The sequence below is a fragment of the Sinocyclocheilus anshuiensis genome, unplaced genomic scaffold (genome assembly GCF_001515605.1).
Source record: "Sinocyclocheilus anshuiensis isolate Anshui unplaced genomic scaffold, SAMN03320099.WGS_v1.1 scaffold249, whole genome shotgun sequence".
Taxonomy (NCBI): domain Eukaryota; kingdom Metazoa; phylum Chordata; class Actinopteri; order Cypriniformes; family Cyprinidae; genus Sinocyclocheilus; species Sinocyclocheilus anshuiensis.
Genome location: NW_015540871.1, coordinates 537,574 through 557,884, shown reverse-complemented (window position 1 = coordinate 557,884; position 20,311 = coordinate 537,574). Strand labels below are relative to the sequence as shown.

At 41.1% G+C, this 20,311-nt stretch overlaps 1 protein-coding gene across 1 annotated transcript in view; it reads right to left on the bottom strand.

Annotated features, from left to right (window-relative positions):
• The window catches only part of LOC107688094 (protein kinase C beta type-like), a 139,600-nt gene that overhangs the window by 14,980 nt on the left and 104,309 nt on the right, over positions 1 to 20,311 (bottom strand). Inside the window, exons 11-15 of the mRNA XM_016485661.1 lie at positions 19,561 to 19,652; positions 15,579 to 15,641; positions 12,447 to 12,585; positions 11,649 to 11,729; positions 11,036 to 11,143 (exon numbers count right to left, since the gene is read on the bottom strand). Of these exons, the coding sequence (XP_016341147.1) occupies positions 11,036 to 11,143; positions 11,649 to 11,729; positions 12,447 to 12,585; positions 15,579 to 15,641; positions 19,561 to 19,652 (483 nt within the window). The remainder of the gene's footprint in view (positions 1 to 11,035; positions 11,144 to 11,648; positions 11,730 to 12,446; positions 12,586 to 15,578; positions 15,642 to 19,560; positions 19,653 to 20,311) is intronic.

Sequence of the window (20,311 nt, the reverse complement as noted above, 5' to 3'; positions counted from 1 at the left end):
TATATATAAAAGGTTACTTTTAAAGTAACAAAAATTACTTTTTACTCTGAAGACGTTTTAGTGTAAACCATTTGGGTGCTCATACTTGTTGCAATAACCAATCAAACTGCCTTGTTGCTAGGTAACGCATGACGACATGTATAATATTTCTCAGACTGGATGAAATCTGAAGTGAAAAAAAACTGCAGTCTGTGTCCATAATATACACCAAGCTTTTAAAAAAAATTCTAGCCAATAAAAATTTGCAAACAACTATCCCAAAATGTACGATTTTACTTATTTTCAATATGTTTCCACATCTGGAAGTCATTTTTTAAAATTCCTTTATTGGACGCAAGGTACATTCTCATCACTTGAGAATGCGAATGATGTAATGACACGTTCCAGCAGCATCTTCTACTTAATGAGGCAAACTCAATAAACAGCACAAATACAAAGACAGAAGATCTGTCTCCTCTTTTAAATTAGCTACATTCCAACAGTATCAAGAACAGGCATTAACTGAGCATGCACCATGTTCTACACTCAGATGGCTTGACAGATGGCTCGAGATAGCATTGCACTGTTAGTGTATGGTTACAAGCACTTACACAAATACAGCATATGCAAAGAGAAAGAGGAAAGGTGACGGATAAAGAAAGTGAGCGAGAGTCTGTGTGCGAGCTCTAGATTGGCCTTAGTCATGGGGTATCAGTCTGTATCAGGCTTGCGTCCCAAGCCTCTCTCAGTGGTGTGCTGGGCTGTGTTCCATATCAAAGAACCACAGCATCCCACTTTAATCCTCCCATATCAGAGCTGTACACTCCATCAACACTGATAATACTCTTCAATTAGCACTCAGAGCACCCCAGTAGCACATATCTGCTGTTACTGCTGCTGCATGAGCACTTCCTGCAGTATGCCATCCCCTGCCTCTGTCAGCTTCATTAAACGAGTCCTTAAACGCATCCGGCAGGTTTTCATTATCTTTTTAATTTTTTTTTACAGAATTAATGCAATATAATTCAGCTACTTTATCATCCTCAGATGCTGTGTTTCAAAACGCAGTGAGCTGTCTATCTATACTTGCCAAAATGTGCAGTGATGGTACTATACCATAATTATGGTCTGAAACAGTGCTTTACATTTATGTACTAACAGACACTTTTATCTTTGCATTGCATTCAAACAAATTTTATCAGTGAATTACCTGGAAATTTAACTCATGGCATTGGTGTTGCTACGCCGTTCTCTACTGAGGTAGTTTTTGACTTTTATTCATCAAGCATGGATTAAAATGATCAAAAGTTACAGTACACATATAATATTGTCTATATTATGATATAATGTTACAAAAGATTTCAAATAAATGCTGTTCTTTTGAACTTTCATCAAAGAATCCTGACAAATTTGTCAGAAATGTCATTGTTTCCACAAAAATATTAAGAAGAACAAACTGTTTTCAACATTGATAAGAAGAAGAAATGTTTCTTGAGTATCAAATCAGCATATAAGAATGATTTCTGAAGGATCATGTGACACTGAAGACTGGAGTAATGACTGCTGAGAATTCACAAGAATAAATTACATTTTAAAATACATTAAACTAGAAAGCGGTTATTTTGAATTGTAACAATATTACAGTTTTTATTGTATTTTTGATCAAATAAATACAGCCTTAATGAGTATCAGAGACTTCTTTAAAAAACAATAAAACATTCTTACCGACCCCAAACTTTATAGTGTATACCATGGTAATAAATGACCACCAAATTCATTTACCATGGCATTTACATATTATTTAAAGATATGGTACCTTGTCTAAAAAAAACCATGGTACATTTTTGTAAACAGTATTTTTAGGCATTACGACTACATCTATAATGCCCAAAAATGCTGTCTAGGTGGGCAGCTCACAAGGTTTTGAGAGACAGCCATGAAATTATTGTGCATCAATATATACATCATGTCTTGCTGTCATGGATCGGCCAGGTTCACTCACCACACAATCACAGCGCACACCTTCACCTGAGTTCTGATTGCACGCACATGTTCATGATCGTCACCCTCATCAAGGCACTTCATAAGCACACACCTCACCTCACTCCAGTGTCCGATCTCGCTTATACGAAGTGGACTCTTCATGCTACTCCAGCGAATGATTGATATCCTTACCTTCCTCGTGTACTTACCTCCTGTGTTCTACTCCAACGCCTGTGTCCTCCTACGTCTCCGGGAACACCCCTCCAGTCTTACTACGGTGAGGTGTGTGCCACCTTCCATTCCACCATCTGCTCTTCCACGGACTCCTGCAAGGGCAAGCATACTCATTCCCACACCTCTATTACAATTGAACATTTCCATTTGAACTGCTTACTCACCTACCAGTCTACCACCAGCATCTGTTGCCTTCAATAAACCTCCTCTGTTATTCCTAACCTTCTGTGTGAGTCTCCTTCCATAACAGAAGATCGGACCACAACCGTAGGCAACATGAGTGCTCCAGATCCCTTCAAGGAGCTCGTGGATTCCCTCCGGCGTGTTCTGCTCGCCACCGCAACCACATCTACTAACCACATCTAACCACTTCTGTAAACAGCACCAGCACTTCTTCGTCAACAGTAGTCGCCAGTTCCATGGCCCGACCAGCGCCCTTCTCTGGCGCGGCGGAGGAGTGTAACGGATTCCTACTACATTGTTCGCTAACTATGAATATGCAACCGCATCTCTATCCTTCTGATAATGCTAAGATCGCCTTTATCATCTCCCTGCTAACAGGACGCACGCTCCAATGGGCGGAAACCATCTGGGCCCAAGCCGGTCCCGTTACTCAGTCCCTTCAAAACTTCCTGGAACATTTCCATGATGTTTTCGTCAGACCAGCGGGTGATTCATCAGCGGGTGAGCAATTATACCACCTCCGTCAAGGTTCCATGTCTATCAATGACTATTCCCTCAGGTTCAGAACCCTCGCTGCGGCCAGCGGCTGGAATGAGGGCTCGCTCCTCACCACGTACCGGCTGGGACTCGAGCCGAGATTGCGGTTGCAGCTGGCGACGTATGATGACTCATATGGCCTGGAACGTTTCATCCAGTTATCCATCAGATGTGCAAATCGGATGCAATCCTGCTTTGAGGACCATCCACCACCCTCAGTCTCTCCACTCCTCCGTCGGCCAGAAATCACCAGCACCCCAGAACCAGGCAACGAACCCATGCAAGTGGATACTAATCGGTTCTCTTCGGCTGAACGGCAGAGGCAGCTGACCCAGGGATTGTGCCTGTATTGTGGTGTTGGAGGGCATGTGATCTCGACATGCCCAATCCGCCCTCCACGACCCTTGGTGAGTGCTATCAAGCCGGCTACTGTTAATATGCAGCCTCTCTCCGCTGTTGTAATCCTTACTGCCTCTAACCTCTCTATTCCAGTACATGCTCTCCTCGACTCCGGGTCAGCCGGGAATTTCATTTCCGGGAGCCTCTGCCATCAGCTCAGCCTCCCGACCACAACAACGAAGACCATCTACCAGGTGCCGTCGGTAACCGGAAAACCTCTCAGCCGTAAACATGTTCGCCTCAGTCCGGGTCCCATCCATCTACAAGTTGGACAGTTACATGAAGAAACAATTCATCTCCTGGTTCTGGAGGGATCTACCGCTGACGTGATCCTAGGGCGCCCGTGGTTAGTGCAGCATGACCCTGTCCTCTCCTGGAAGACCGGTGAGATCCTGAAGTGGGGCAGTAAATGTTTCCCTGACTGTTTCCCTCACATTCCTCTACCCTCAGCACTCCGTCCCGAGACACTCTCCATTAATTCCACCTCCATCGAGAGCCCTGTGGATAAAGTCAGTGGATATTCCATCCTGCTATGCCCCCTTCAGAGATGTCTTCTGCCCTAAGAAAGCCTCACAGCTGCCGCCACACAGGCCATGGGACTGCGCCATCGATCTGTCACCGGGTGAGCCAGTGCCCCGTGGAAAGGTTTATCCACTTTCACTCCCTGAACAGAAGGCCATGGAGGAGTATATTGAAGAGGATTTACAACAGGGCTACATCCGCCCTTCAACGTCTCCTGCTGCTTCAAGCTTCTTCTTTTATCCAGTTTCACTCCCTGAACAGAAGGCCATGGAGGAGTATGTTGAAGAGGCTTTACAACAGGGCTACATCCGCCCTTCAACGTCCCCTGCTGCTTCAAGCTTCTTCTTCGTGCCCAAGAAGGACGGAGGCTTGCGGCCTTGTATTGATTACCGGGCACTCAACAAGATCACCACCAAGTTCCGTTATCCACTTCCCCTCGTCCCAGCGGCCTTGGAACATCTCCGCGGAGCCACTGTCTTCACCAAGTTGGACCTCTGCAGTGCCTACAACCTCATCCGGATACGTGAGGGGGACGAGTGGAAGACTGCCTTCGTGACCCCTACTGGCCATTATGAATACCTCGTCATGCCGTATGGTTTAGTCAACGCCCCCTCCGTATTCCAGGACTTTATGCATGAGGTACTTCAGGAGTTTCTCCATCGATTTGTTCTCGTCTATATTGATGATATCCTCATCTACTCCCGGAGCATGGCCGAACATCGCCACCATGTTGCGGAGGTCCTGAAACGCCTGAGTGAGTTCCATCTATTCCTCAAGGCAGAGAAATGTTCTTTTCATCAACCCTCAGTGCAGTTCCTTGGATACAACATCGACGACGGTGGCATCCAAATGGACGAGGGGAAGGTGGAGGCCATCAAGACCGGGCCTATACCTACCACCATCAAAGAACTGCAGCGCTTCCTAGGATTCTCCAATTTCTATAGACGTTTCATTCAGAATTACAGTACCATCTCCAGTCCACTCACCAACCTGTTACGCGGCAAGCCCAAGTCTCTGTCCTGGTCACCAGCGGCCACGGAAGCTTTCACGTCACGTCAGCCTCAAGAAGGCTTTTGTTAGCGCACCGATCCTGGTCCATCCAGACCCGGAAAAAACGTTCGTGGTGGAAGTGGACGCCTCCACCACCGGGATAGGAGCGGTGCTATCGCAGCAGCAGGGGATTCCCGCCAAACTACATCCATGCGCCTTCTTTCCCGCAAAATCAGCCCTGCGGAGGTAAACTACGATATCGGCAACAGGGAACTCCTGGCAATCAAGCTGGCCTTGGAGGAATGGAGGCATTGGTTGGAGGGAGCACAACATCCGTTCACCGTCCTCACAGACCACAAGAATTTACAATACCTGCGAGATGCCAAAAGACTCAATCCTCTCCAAGCTCGATGGGCACTTTTCTTCACTAGATTCCATTTCACCATATCCTATCGTCCAGGTTCGAAGAACGTGATAGCTGATGCTCTTTCACGACTCCATGCTCCAGGAGAAATTCAGGAAAAACCAGAACCCATCATATCCAAAGAACTCATTATCAGCCCCATCCAGTGGACTTCTACTCCCGTTCCCTCCACCAATGTTTCTACAGTCACTCCGCAAGGCTGCCCACCTTTATGCATGAGGTACTCTGGGAGTTTCTCCACCGATTTGTTCTCGTATATATTGATGACATCCTCATCTACTCCCGGAGCATGGCCGAACATCGCCACCATGTTGCGGAGGTCCTGAAACGCCTGAGTGAGTTCCATCTATTCCTCAAGGCAGAGAAATGTTCTTTCCATCAACCCTCAGTGCAGTTCCTTGGATACAACATCGACGACGGTGGCATCCAAATGGACGAGGGGAAGGTGGAGGCCATCAAGACCGGGCCTATACCTACCACCATCAAAGAACTGCAGCGCTTCCTAGGATTCTCCAATTTCTATAGACGTTTCATTCAGAATTACAGTACCATCTCCAGTCCTCTCACCAACCTGTTACGTGGCAAGCCCAAGTCTCTGTCCTGGTCACCAGCGGCCACGGAAGCTTTCACGTCACGTCAGCCTCAAGAAGGCTTTTGTTAGCGCACCGATCCTGGTCCATCCAGACCCGGAAAAAACGTTCGTGGTGGAAGTGGACGCCTCCACCACCGGGATAGGAGCGGTGCTATCGCAGCAGCAGGGGATTCCCGCCAAACTACATCCATGCGCCTTCTTTCCCGCAAAATCAGCCCTGCGGAGGTAAACTACGATATCGGCAACAGGGAACTCCTGGCAATCAAGCTGGCCTTGGAGGAATGGAGGCATTGGTTGGAGGGAGCACAACATCCGTTCACAGTCCTCACAGACCACAAGAACCTACAATACCTGCGAGACACCAAAAGACTCAATCCACGCCAAGCTCGATGGGCACTTTTCTTCACAAAATTCCATTTCACTATATCCTATCATCCAGGTCCAAAGAATGTAAAAGCAGATGCTCTCTCACAACTCCATACCCCAAGTGAAATTCAGGAAGAACCAGAACCCATCATAGCCAAATAACTCATTCTCAGCCCAATCCAATGGACCTCTACTCCAGTTCCCTCCACCAATGCTTCTACAGGCACTCCGCAGGGCTGTCCACCTGGACTTCAGTACGTCACCAGAGCACAACGCACTCCCTTGATTCACTCCACTCACACTTCTTCGGGCAGTGCGCAGGCAGAAGATGACAGAGGACCTTCGAAGATCAGAAGCTCCATCTTACCAACCTGGTCAGAAGGTCTGGCTGTCAACCCGGGACATCAGGCTGCGCCTGCCCTGCAAGAAGCTAAGTCCCAGATACGTTGGTCCCTTCACCATCACCAAACAAATAAATCCGGTCACGTACCAACTTCAGCTTCCTCCTCAATACAAAATTCACCCCACATTCCATGTGTCACTGCTCAAACCTCACCACCCTTCTGTTTCTGCCTCCACAGAGCCTGGCCCGACAGAGGAACCCCCTCTTCCCTTGATTCTGGAGGACGGTGCCGTCTACAAGGTCAACAAGATCTTGGACTCCCGGCTCCGTGGTGGCCAACTGCAATACCTCATAGACTGGGAAGGATATGGCCCAGAAAAACAGTCTTGGGTCCCCAGGGATGACATTCTTGACCCCACGCTTTTGGAGGAATTCCATTCCACGCATCCCGACCGTCCTGCTCCCCGAGGAAGGGGTAGACCACCACGACGTCGGGGTCCTCGGCCCTCAGGTGCGGGCCGTGGAGGGGGGGGTACTGCCACGGATCGGCCAGGTTCACTCACCACCCAATCACAGCACACACCTTCACCTGAGTTCTGATTGCACGCACCTGTTCATGATCATCACCCTCATCAAGGCACTTCATAAGCACACACCTCACCTCACTCCAGTGTCCGATCTCGCTTATACGAAGTGGACTCTTCATGCTACTCCAGCGAATGATTGATATCCTTACCTTCCTCGTGTACTTACCTCCTGTGTTCTACTCCAACGCCTGTGTCCTCCTACGTCTCCGGGAACACCCCCCCAGTCCTTACTACGGTGAGGTGTGTGCCACCTTCCATTCCACCATCTGCTCTTCCACGGACTCCTGCAAGGGCAAGCATACTCATTCCCACACCTCTATTACAATTGAACATTTCCATTTGAACTGCTTACTCACCTACCAGTCTACCACCAGCATCTGTTGCCTTCAGTAAACCTCCTCTGTTATTCCTAACCTTCTGTGTGAGTCTCCTTCCATAACACTTGCAGAGTGTTTAATACACTCACTGTGCTGTTCTCTGCAATCTGTCGATGTAAGTGTCACAAATGAATATTCCCTCAGCTGATGTTCTGAGCATAAAAGCCTATATCCCCTCAAACTAAAACCCCAGGCTCTACAGAAGCGAAGGGGAGGATTTTCTTTTGCTTTTTTTATGGCAGAATAGGGCATCAACATTTTGATTACGACAGGTTCAATTTATCCATCTGTCCTCTGAAAGTCACAAGGCCAGACTAAATTAGTCATTCAATTACTGTGCTGGAAGAACGATTGCTCCGCTTGGTTAAGGGAAATACCTCATTTATACTGCATGGCTCCATTGTAGCTTTCTCGGCAGGGCGGGCGGCAGCACCCCTCGCTTAAAGCCGCGCTTGTCCAAACTTACAGGATTTTCCAATCTGTCTTAAATGTCAAGGATTCATTTAGTATTCCTGCTCTATTTTAGGAGATTGTTGGGGAGAGAGGCCTCCAGGATCTGACACACTTGCTGCACTGCAGAATTAAGCTATTAGAGAAGTTCTGCAAGCACTTACAGCAGATCTTATGAAGGAGAGAGTAGAGAGGGAGACTGAACTCATCAAGACAATGAGCTCTGCAGACAGACTGAGGAGAAGACGGAGGCAGGATAAGTCAAGGAAGAAAAATCGACAAGCAGAAAGGACGAGGGTTGTGCGTAGCATCTATATCTATGTGGGAAAATAGGCCGAAAACAAAAGGATGGAGAAAAGAGAGGCAGGAGGAGGGAACAGAGGGAGGAGAGGAGGGGGGCTTTTGTTTATCAGGCTTTACCCAGCAGCATGCTGCATTTTCATGAAGCCAGTCAAAGAGGGGTAGCATTCAGATTCTAAACACAGAGGGTCGATTCATTATTTAATGTTCACATTAGCATGAATGTATTAGTGCGCAGGTCCCTCTGGAGACACCTGCTCTCACATCTCTCTTTCCACTTTATATTCCAGAACTTGTCCTCCCAATACCAAAGATTTCCATTGTCCTAACTTAAACAAAAATGGGTCACCAGGCAGCATGCTAGGTAGAAGATCATCAAAGCCCAGCGAAAACTGACTTTGGTGAATCACTCGTCAAAAGTCACATTTCACCCCAAAATCAAATGGGAAAAAGTAAAATAAAATTATGCTTTGCATAAAATTTCTATGCATTGTGACTTTATCTTCATGCCAATTTAGCATTTTTATTGTACATTTTTATTACTGTAGTCATCCTCTGTAATACTGGTAATTACACATATAACTTCGTAATGCTTTAGCACAATTTGATGCAGCACAACAAATACTACCATGACGTATAAACAATGTATATTTTAAATAATGCATTTTTTTTCATTATGTAAACTTGGGTAATAAAACAATTAAACAATGCAATTAAATTTAAATTTTTTTTTTTTTTGCATCATGGTAATGCAAACAGGGAAACTGAAAATAATGCCACAATGCAAAAGAAAATCTTAATGGTCCCCCTCAAAATATTAAACATTTATTTAAAAACTGAAAAATAAATGTTTGAAAATGAAAATAATAATGCAATGCAAAATCTATATTTTTATTGATTATTATTTTTATTATTATTATTGCATTACTGTATTGACAACTGTGACAACTGTGAAAATGTAAATAAAGGTCTTAACGGTCATAAAAATATAGATATGTTGCATTTTCTTATTTATTTTTATTTTTGGGTGGGGCGAAATATGGCCCAGGCAAGTTGACAGGTGAGATTCCCCCAAATAACAGATGTCATGTCCCAACCACCGTAAGAATGTACCCACGCACAAGCCTGGCTTTCATTCTTCTACAAAACTCTTTTCTCAGCAGCCATATGCTCCACTCTGACACCGCAGTGACAAGTAGAAAGAACAGAAACATGTAAAGAATAAGCAAATAGGAGAGAGCTCCCTTTCGAGCACTTTTTAGGGAATGCGTTATACTATTGACTAAGATGCCCCTGTCATTCTGCGGCTTTTGTCTTGTTTTGCTGGGGCAAAAAAACAAACAAACAATAAAAAACATTCATATCCATTCAAAACCAGCCTAGCCATGCTCCAGTAAAAGCTGGCAATTAACAGAGCTGAGCTCCTGGGTCCTGCACACAGCCATGAGTCATTGGCATTCCAACTAAGTGCTGTCTAAGGCCGTATGTTTGTGTGCTTTTATCTGCAGGAGAGAAAATCTCTTAAATAAAGAATAAGATCGTGTACTCGCTGCTTCACCTGCCAGCACTAGAGTCTCAAGCAGCACTGGCCTCCTAATAACAAAGACAGAGTGAATGGAAGATAGCGATGGAGAGACAGACAGAACTGGCGATTTTTGAGAAGGCCGTGACGTGATTATTGATAGGATAGGTCAGAGGCTGTGGTATTTTTCAAAGCTGCTGAGAGCAAACTGCAATGACCACTGCTGCTATAAAAAAGTAATTCATAATGCATCGCATGAGGTCATATAATAACTGGACTTTTTTCATTCAAAGCCACTTACAGTATGTGAACTGCCGAGACAGTCACCTTGAAACAACATCAGTACTTTCTCAGGGACACAATGATGAGATGGACTGTATCTGCACCTTTCCGGGCCATTAGTCACTCTGAACTGAATTTGATACTTTGGGTGACCTCAGGACTAGGGGACAAGGTGTGACTTGTTAGCATGACCCTGCTGGTAGGTGTTGTAACTACACCATTTTTCTGCATCTTTCTCCACTGACGCTCATTTAAAAGAAGGCATGTATTCTGATCAAATAAAATGAATGCAATTCCTAATGGTAATGAGAAATTGTTAAATAAAAAGTCATTTAAATAATTTACACTAAAGTTTAAAAGTTTCAGTTGGTAGGATTTTTTTATGTTTTTGAAAGAAGTCACTTTTACTTACCAATGATGCATTTATTTGATCAAAATACAGTAAATATGTAATTGAAATGTTATAACAATTTAAAATAAATATTTTCTATGTTGATATATTTGAAAATGTAATTTATTCCTGTGATGCAAAGCTGAATGTTCAGCAGTCATTACTCCAGTCTTCAGTGTCACATGATCCTTCAGAAATCATTCTAATATGCGGATTTGATGCTCAAGAAGATTCTTATTATTATCAATGTGGAAAACACTTGTTTCATTTTTTTCATTGGAAACCACGATACATTTTTTTCAAGTTCAACAGCATTTACTTGAAATAGAAATATTTTTGTAATGTTATACATATCAGTACTGTCACTTTACTGTCATTAATGCATCCTTGTTGAAAACAAATCTGAAAACACAAATCTTACTGCCACAAAATTGTGAACAGTAGTAAATAATAATCATCATCATCATCATCATCATCATCATCATCATAACCAAATTGTGTTTGACATGTCCTTGCAGTGTGAGACAGGATGCTGGATACTGTTTCAGGAATGTGATGTATACTGGCTGCTCACCCCTTTGCAGATGGCCACAGCTTCCTTGGACATGGATTTAGGATAGGACACATGGTGCTCCATGATGGACTGAAACAGCTCATCCTCATCCTCACCATCAAATGGGGGCTTTGGAAAGAGATATAGAGAGAAGAGACAGAGAAGATGAGAGGACAATGCTGTTTGGTCGACAACAATAACATGGATTATATCTCATTTGCTTGCAATTTTCCCATTTGTGTCCCTTTAACATAGGAAATTTGAAAGTCATCAACATAAAAGTGCCTTTCAAGTCTTGTTTGTTTAGCGGAGACTAGAAAAGAGAATTACGACATCCTTTTGTCATGACAGCTCAGCAGTAGCAGTCTCCGCTGGAAACAATTCAGACTTTTTTTCTCCAGCGTTCAAAGCTTGACTTTCAGAACAATTCATAAATAATTGACTGAGCCCGATAGGCATGAAATACTTGCCGTTAGTCTCGGGAGATTTGCAGAACATAATTAATAATAACTGACCTTGAGATAGCAAGAGGTGATTTACTGCAAGCAGCAGAGAGGAAATGAAACAGAGCGAATGAGAGAAGGCACAAACCCCTGACTTGGGCCTTCTTGATCTGGGTTATAATGATTTTTACCTGCCCAGCCAGCATCTCATAGAGCAGAACTCCAAAAGCCCACCAGTCCACTGACTTCCCATAAGGCTGGTAAGCAATGATCTGAAACAGACACACTCCGAGTGTAAGGCGTAAAAAACAACTACAAATGGGTGGCACTCCAAGGACAACAGTAAATATTAATATCAATCGCACCCTGCACTCTGTCAAGAGTTTTAGAAGTGTTTATGGGGTTTTCAAAATGTGTTACATTGAGTTTTATGTACTGTAAAGTCTTGAAACAAGCATCTTAAGCTTTGAGGACTTGAGGATCTCAAATCCCTTCACTCTTACAGCATGTTGTGTGTTGTTGACATGAATCCATCTCTAGCTCATGCTGCTGGTGTTACACTTGGAGCAGTACCATCTGGTGTTCGGTGAGATGAACGTGAGATATCTAATTAACGTAACTCTCTACTGCATGACGCTGCCTCTGGGTAACAAACCCATTTTCTCCAATACGAGCTCATGATGTATATGAGATGACAATACAATGGTTAATACTGAATGGATGACTTTTAATAAAACAATATTTATGTTCTATGTTATGTAGAACTGAATTGAGTTTGTTTCCTAGAAACAACACTGTACAAATTTGTAAGGTTAGATGAACTTAAATTAGTCTATGTGGGTATGTGTGAGACCAAGTGCAGGTACAGTAGTGAAAGCCCTGGTAGATGTGCAATTGTCCATGAATCACACACACATGAAATATGTAGGCCATTGGCTCTACTTTCTCATCCAACACTTGGGCACTCAGAACCCTTTTTGAGCACTCACCTCAGGGGCGATGTAGTCAGGGGTCCCACAGAAGGTCTTGGTGGTGATTCCATCAAGCATGTTCTCCTTGCACATGCCAAAGTCAGCTATTTTGATATGACCCTCCATGTCCAACATGACATTATCCAACTTTAGATCTCTGATGTACAAAGATGTGAGAGGAGTCAGTGGAGAACACAAACAAGCAAGAACAAGGAACAACAGTGAGAAAATGAATGATTGTTCAAGGAAGGTACTGTAGAGAGGCTTTCATGGCCCATGATGTGTGAGTATGTTAAAAAACATTACAATTACATGTTTTCAATTATTTTTTATAATTTTATACTATATATATATTCAGTATATACTATATATAATATACAGGGCTATTCAATTAGTTTCATTTGGGGGCTGGATTATTAAATTGAAAATTTGTGGTGGGCCAAAAGGGCTAAACATGGGTGAAAACTGTGCGCACGCACACACACACACACACACACACACACACACACACTGCCATAGTTTTGTAACAAAAATGGGTAACATTTGTTAAATGGGTTTTCTGTGTTAACATTAGTTAACTATATTAGATAACATGAACAATACTTATACAGCATTTATTAATCTTAGTTAATATTAAATCCAACATTTACCAAAACATTATTAAAATGGTTAAAGTTGTATTTGTTGACATTATTTAATGCACTGAACTAACAAAAACAAACTTTTTATTAACTAACATTAATGAATGTTAAAGGCTGTAAAAATATATTGTTAATTGTTAGTTCATGTTAGTCAATGCATTAGCTAATGTTAACAAACAATCTTATTGTCAAGTATAATTCATTCAAAAATGAATTATATTCTCTTACTCCCCTAATAAATTTGATACAACATACATGTTTCAGCTGATTTTAAACTAAACTAGTTTAATGATTAATGGTGTCCAGGATTAAACGCACCTGCTCTAAGTTCGCGTTGCGTATACTTTGGTTTCTACGTGTACACTCAGCGTATGTGTACAGCCGAATGCGCAGCCTTTCAAACTAAACTCCATTTGACAAGCATCTTTGTCCAGTGTCTGCGCTTTTTCTCACCAGAAGTTATGACCGGGCTAGTGTTGCCACCTTGTGGACAAATGAATTTTGGCCACTCACTGTTTTTCAATCCGAAATGCTTATTTAAACATCTCAAATTGTCAAACTAGTCCAACAATGCAGACCTAATGGCCAAATAAAAAATCCATCAAGCATGTTCTCCTTGCACATTCCAAAGTCAGCTATTTTGATATGACCCTCCATGTCCAACATGACATTATCCAACTTTAGATCTCTGATGTACAAAGATGTGAGAGGAGTCAGTGGAGAACACAAACAAGCAAGAACAAGGAACAACAGTGAGAAAATGAATGATTGTTCAAGGAAGGTACTGTAGAGAGGCTTTCATGGCCCATGATGTGTGAGTATGTTAAAAAACATTACAATTACATGTTTTCAATTATTTTTTATAATTTTATACTATATATATATTCAGTATATACTATATATAATATACAGGGCTATTCAATTAGTTTCATTTGGGGGCTGGATTATTAAATTGAAAATTTGTGGTGGGCCAAAAGGGCTAAACATGGGTGAAAACTGTGCGCACGCACACACACACACACACACACACACACACACACACTGCCATAGTTTTGTAACAAAAATGGGTAACATTTGTTAAATGGGTTTTCTGTGTTAACATTAGTTAACTATATTAGATAACATGAACAATACTTATACAGCATTTATTAATCTTAGTTAATATTAAATCCAACATTTACCAAAACATTATTAAAATGGTTAAAGTTGTATTTGTTGACATTATTTAATGCACTGAACTAACAAAAACAAACTTTTTATTAACTAACATTAATGAATGTTAAAGGCTGTAAAAATATATTGTTAATTGTTAGTTCATGTTAGTCAATGCATTAGCTAATGTTAACAAACAATCTTATTGTCAAGTATAATTCATTCAAAAATGAATTATATTCTCTTACTCCCCTAATAAATTTGATACAACATACATGTTTCAGCTGATTTTAAACTAAACTAGTTTAATGATTAATGGTGTCCAGGATTAAACGCACCTGCTCTAAGTTCGCGTTGCGTATACTTTGGTTTCTACGTGTACACTCAGCGTATGTGTACAGCCGAATGCGCAGCCTTTCAAACTAAACTCCATTTGACAAGCATCTTTGTCCAGTGTCTGCGCTTTTTCTCACCAGAAGTTATGACCGGGCTAGTGTTGCCACCTTGTGGACAAATGAATTTTGGCCACTCACTGTTTTTCAATCCGAAATGCTTATTTAAACATCTCAAATTGTCAAACTAGTCCAACAATGCAGACCTAATGGCCAAATAAAAAAGTGTTTAAATCATTGCAATATTAACTTGCTCTTTTTATTTCGCCAGCAAAATCATCCCAAGTACACCTCATTATACTGGCCAACCCTGGAAGCTTCATAAAGAGAAGCACCGGTGAGCTTGATGAAGGAGAAAAAAGGGCTCTGTAAAGAATTCATGAGTGCTGTCTGTTTGTATAGTGGTGTGGTGGACGTTTTGTGTTAACAGCCTGGATTACAGATCTACTTCCGATTTAGGCCACCATCCAGGGGCTCAATCGCTATGCTGGTACAATGAAAAAAATAATGTTTTTGTAATGCAATGAAACACAAGACGATTCAATACACTTTACTGTTTTATAAAGTCGCAGGTCATGTTTAATTAATCACAGCTCAAGATGTCTAATGTTTTTTGTCCACTAAAAAATTCTGGAAAAACTTATTGTGTTGTCAATGTTTCAACTGGCTGAATGATCGTCTCCCAGTTAAACAACAGTACAATAAATTGAACGGACAGTACTTCCATCCCTCAAGGCCATTTTTTGTTTGCATCAAACTGAATACAGCATCGATTCTGACTAAGTTCAATTGCTCTGTGTAAGCAAGTGTGTTTTGGTGTGTGTTGCTCTGGAAGCAAATTGTCTAATATCGCAGCACCTCTAAAGACCCTTGTGGTGGCCATATTGAACAGTCAATTGTTATCAGGAAGACTCTTCTCACTTCTATGTGTGATTGACGTGTGTTGCTGTCTGGGCTTCACTCACCTGTATATAATACCCTTCACATGCAGAAAGAACAGGCCTATGGCGATTTCTGCAGCATAGAACCTAAACACACACACACACACATCCGAATCAATATGAAAATCTGAGCACAGGAGATGAATCTGTTTAGTTGGTTTTCTTGGACAATCTTCATGGCCAGAAGTCTGGGCCAGGTGGTCATTACCAAAAATCTTATCAGTCTGTCGACTGTCCAATCAGTCCTGAGACATCTGTCTAATAAATAATATAACAGTCTGATAAAGGTGTGTTTTCTGCTGAGAACCTGGAAACTGGAGCTCTGCCCTCAGAAAAGACATAAGAGAGATAAAGCAAACCAGATATCTGTTATTAATACAAGCATGCAGTAATCTCTTATTTATCAGGTGGTGTGTTTGTCTGTCCTATATTTTAGAGTAAAATTTGAAGAGAATTCGCATTCGTGTTCAGTGACTAATGCAGCTGGGGGTGGAGCAGGAAACAGGCCTCACTACAAGGTCAGATTATGTCAAAAGATAACTTCTGTTTCCAGGCCACAGCGGCAACCAGCCTCTGGCTATCACCACTCAGAGAGAGAGACAGACAGAGAGGGAGAAAGACAGAGGTGATTTCACTAAACATTTGCAACGCTTTCACATAAAGAGTTTCAGCACAAAACCTTCACTAACTACCTGCAATCAGGCACTAACGACAACAGTGTAACAGTGCTGTATATAAATTATTTCACTCTCATTCTTTTCAAACATGCTTCCTTTCTTTGGAGGTCTCTAAACGCCACCTAAAGATATCAGTTATCAATTTATTAAAAAATTGTTTAATAAAAACGATTAATGCATTCTTTATTTTACTGCTACATTTGACATTTTAAGCATGAATTATATAAAGAGGTCAAAATGGCAAGTGATGTATTACATTTTTTTAAGTTTTGTTACACTAAACATTTTAAATAAACAGCTGTAAATACATATATTTGCCAATTTTATTATGATTACTGTAATTGTTATATTCAACTAAACTTTAAACATTTTTAATGCACAGTTGTAAACATCTATTTATTTGTCAATTTTAAGTGGCTACTTTTATAATAATTACTGTATTTTTGTTACATACAACTACCCTTGAAACATTTTAAATAAACAGCTGTTAAATTCTCCAGCGTCTCCTCGTTCCTCGTGTGTGTGCATCGTGACATACATATCTTTATTTGTCAGTTTTAAAAGTGAATAATTTAATTTTAATTAGTGTAATTATGTTGTTACATTCAACTACATTTTAAAACATGAAATAGTTTTAAATTGAAAATAACTTAATTTACATTATTTCTTGAATTAAAACATTGATAATTTATTTCTTTCATTCATTTTTAAGCAGTATTCACAAAATTCCATACATTTCTATGTAAATCAGGTTCATACTTTGAGCTTCATTCACAAAACTCAGCAACTGTTTGCCACATTTAACACTGTATTACCATCTGTGCTAATAGTCACTAAATGGCTTTTCATTTAAGACGAGACTTTTGTGTACATTTTGTGCAAAGCAAATGATGGTTATATATCCATATACTGAGAGAATAAGGGAGGAGGTGCAAAGTAACAAGAAAATAGTCATTGTATCTTAGAATCTCATTATATCATAATACAAGCAAATAAAAGCCCACACTGTGTTCCATAACCATTGTGGGCTTTGGCATCTGGAAACCTGGATCTATTCCATTACCAACAGCGACAAAGTGCTGTTGTGCAAAGTGCAGCGACAAAGTGCAACTTGAAGTGCTGCAACTGTTCCACGTCCTCCTCCCTGTCATTGGGCACTCATAATCACCCTGACCTTTGAACTGCACTGAGCTCCATACCCAACACAATGACAACGCTGCTCTCCTATGCAGAGACAGGTTAATTCTTTATGATAAAGGGCAGACAGCAAGCTGAAAGCAGAGCAAATAGGGATGAAGCTTGTTAGATGTGGAGACCGAGCGTGGTTCTGAGAGGAGATTACGGCAAAGGTCAGCTCAGTCATCTACTGCCAAAGAGCCGCCCATACTGAGATCACCCTCAAACGTTTGTCTATTTGCTGATGGTTCTTTCTTTCTTTCTTTCTTTCTTTCTTTCTTTCTTCAAATTAGTTACAGGGTGGTTCACAGGAATTTCAGCTTGAATGTGATCGCTTTAAATGAACATAGGGATTACACAGTCACTCGTAACGTGCTTTGTGAATGCAAAATGCTCAGGGTTCACTTTATTAGTAAGAGAACAAGTCTACTTTTTACTAATATTTTAAACGCAAAAAAATGGAGTTTTATTTACTTGAGTAGGGGCGTGCGATATTGACAAAAATGATGTCTTGATATTTTTGGGAATTTTGCTGATAACAATTACTAGACAATATTTTGCGGAGTTAGTTTTTGTGCTGGTTCCTTGACTGGTTTAGGCCTGTAGTGGACAACTGACTCCTGAACAAAAATCAAGAAAATACACACATTTAAACGACTGATTAATTCAGGAACGAAGCAAGTGACTGTCTTTATGAATGAGTCATTGAACCATTCACTAACCCAATTTGTTAAAAATGCAGATTCATGGAATGAAGGAATGAAACGCCATTGAGAGAGACACACAACGGTTCTTCTGTGGGTTTGTTTGGAAGCATTTATGTTGGCAAAATAGAACAAAACTGACAATATTGTGTCTAAAATTGAATAACAATATTATCATCTAGTTTAATAAACTGTTATATTAAATCAATATCATGTTGTGCTGATATTTGGTAAAAACTGCACTCTTGCTTGTGTGATTTTGGTTAACTATATCATATGAAATAAATATAAGACAAAAATTCACACGGGGCATTTTTGCTCCCATATCTTGAATTTGGGGTCATTTTCACTGTACAGTGAAATCGTGTACTATCAAGGCATGTGTTTGTTTCGTTTTTGCAAAGAGAGTGACATAGTTTATAATCATTCAAATAACTATTACGATATTATTATAGACAAAACCTCTTACACACCCCTATGTAAGAGGACAAACAAGCTTTCTATATCTCCTCTTATTCATCTGCCTCAACTCAAAATCTCATTAAACAACAGGGAGGAGAGATGAATAGATAAAGTGCAGCAGGGAAGACATTCTTGTAGGCCAAAAACACAGAAATGAGTTAGCATTTTAGCACTTCCAGGTCCAAATCTATTTATGTTTAAATGCCTGAAGTAAAGTCTATGGTCTGTGGCTAGGCTACAAAATTTATCATGATGAACAAAACATTTAATAATCAAGAAGTGCTTGGTTGGTCTACAAAAATATGACATCACTGCAGCACTCTATCGAGCTGCAGAAATACAGCTAAAAAGAAAAAAAGAAGAGTGAAAGAGAAAGTCAGAGATGGAGGAAGCAGGTTGACCTGGCCTTCGTACACCTAATTATGAATTATGCTGAGTAGACACCTCATATCTCCAACAGGAGGGCACTGAGGAAGAGGAAGAGAAGGAGGGCAGCAGCAAGAGTGGGTCAAACTACTTTGAGGTCACTTTGAAGTGACAACACAGCACAGCAGGAAACTCTTTCTGCCCTATGAATGTCTCTCCTTTCCACCCATCATCCAACTGGGCAATAACAAGGAGAGCACCTGTTCATTCTACAGAGTGTGTTAGCTGGATGAGTTCAACCGCATTCACATTCCACTAACTGACACGCATTGGTGAGCTCATCGATGAACTAATCGGTGAGCTCAAGGTGAAATAATCAGCTAGCTGATTGAAAAGCTCATCAGTGAGTTCAGCTGTGAACAATTTCTTTGAAGTCAACAGTTAACATTGGGGAACGCATCAACTGAACATCATCTGGTGCATAATCGACTCAAAGGAATCATCGGTCAGTAACATTAGCCATTCATCTGATTTTGAATTGATGAATCTGAAAATGCCACATCTTTGCAGTGTGGCCACTTAATGGCGCTATGCAGAGACAAAGATGAGAGCTGTACTCACACAGCATGGGGTTCCTTAAACTTGCCGACCTGCTGGATATGATACATGAGATCCCCACCACTGATGTATTCCATGACAAAGTACAGGCGGTCCTGTAGATACACAGAGACAGCAGGGTAAGAGACAAACACAGGACAGTTGAGAAAAGATGACCGAGAGTAAGACGGTTGAAGCCTCTTGCGAACACAGAGCTGTTCTAGAAGTTTAGTTAAGTTTATTTTATTACTTGGGGTCAAGTGAGAGTCAAAATAAACTTTAGAATAAAATAGGATGGAATAGTAGATTTTGGTACCAATTCGATTATGGTTTCTTAACGATTCCTTTAGTACAATAGAACACAGTTCTTGGTTAATTTTGAATTGGACATGACAAAAGTAATTTACGGTAATTCAGCAACTGCAGAGCGTTCTATTCGTGGTTGACTAAAAAGAATCTGTCATAAGAGTAATTCACCCAGGAACTGGATTTAACATTTCACTGAATGTTTTTGATTCACTAAAAAGAATCGGCTTATAGGAGTCATTCATTTGGGAACTGGATGGAATTTGTTATGCTGTATATTTTTGATTTACTAAAAAGAATCATCTCATTTGTCCGGAAACTGGACAATGCTGGGCACATAATTTATTTTTGATTCATTAAAAAAGTACTGGCTTATAAGATTCATTTACTCAGGAATTGGATTAAACTGTTTGCACTGAATGCTTTTGATGCACTAAAGAGAAGTGGGAATTAGACAGAATTAGTCATG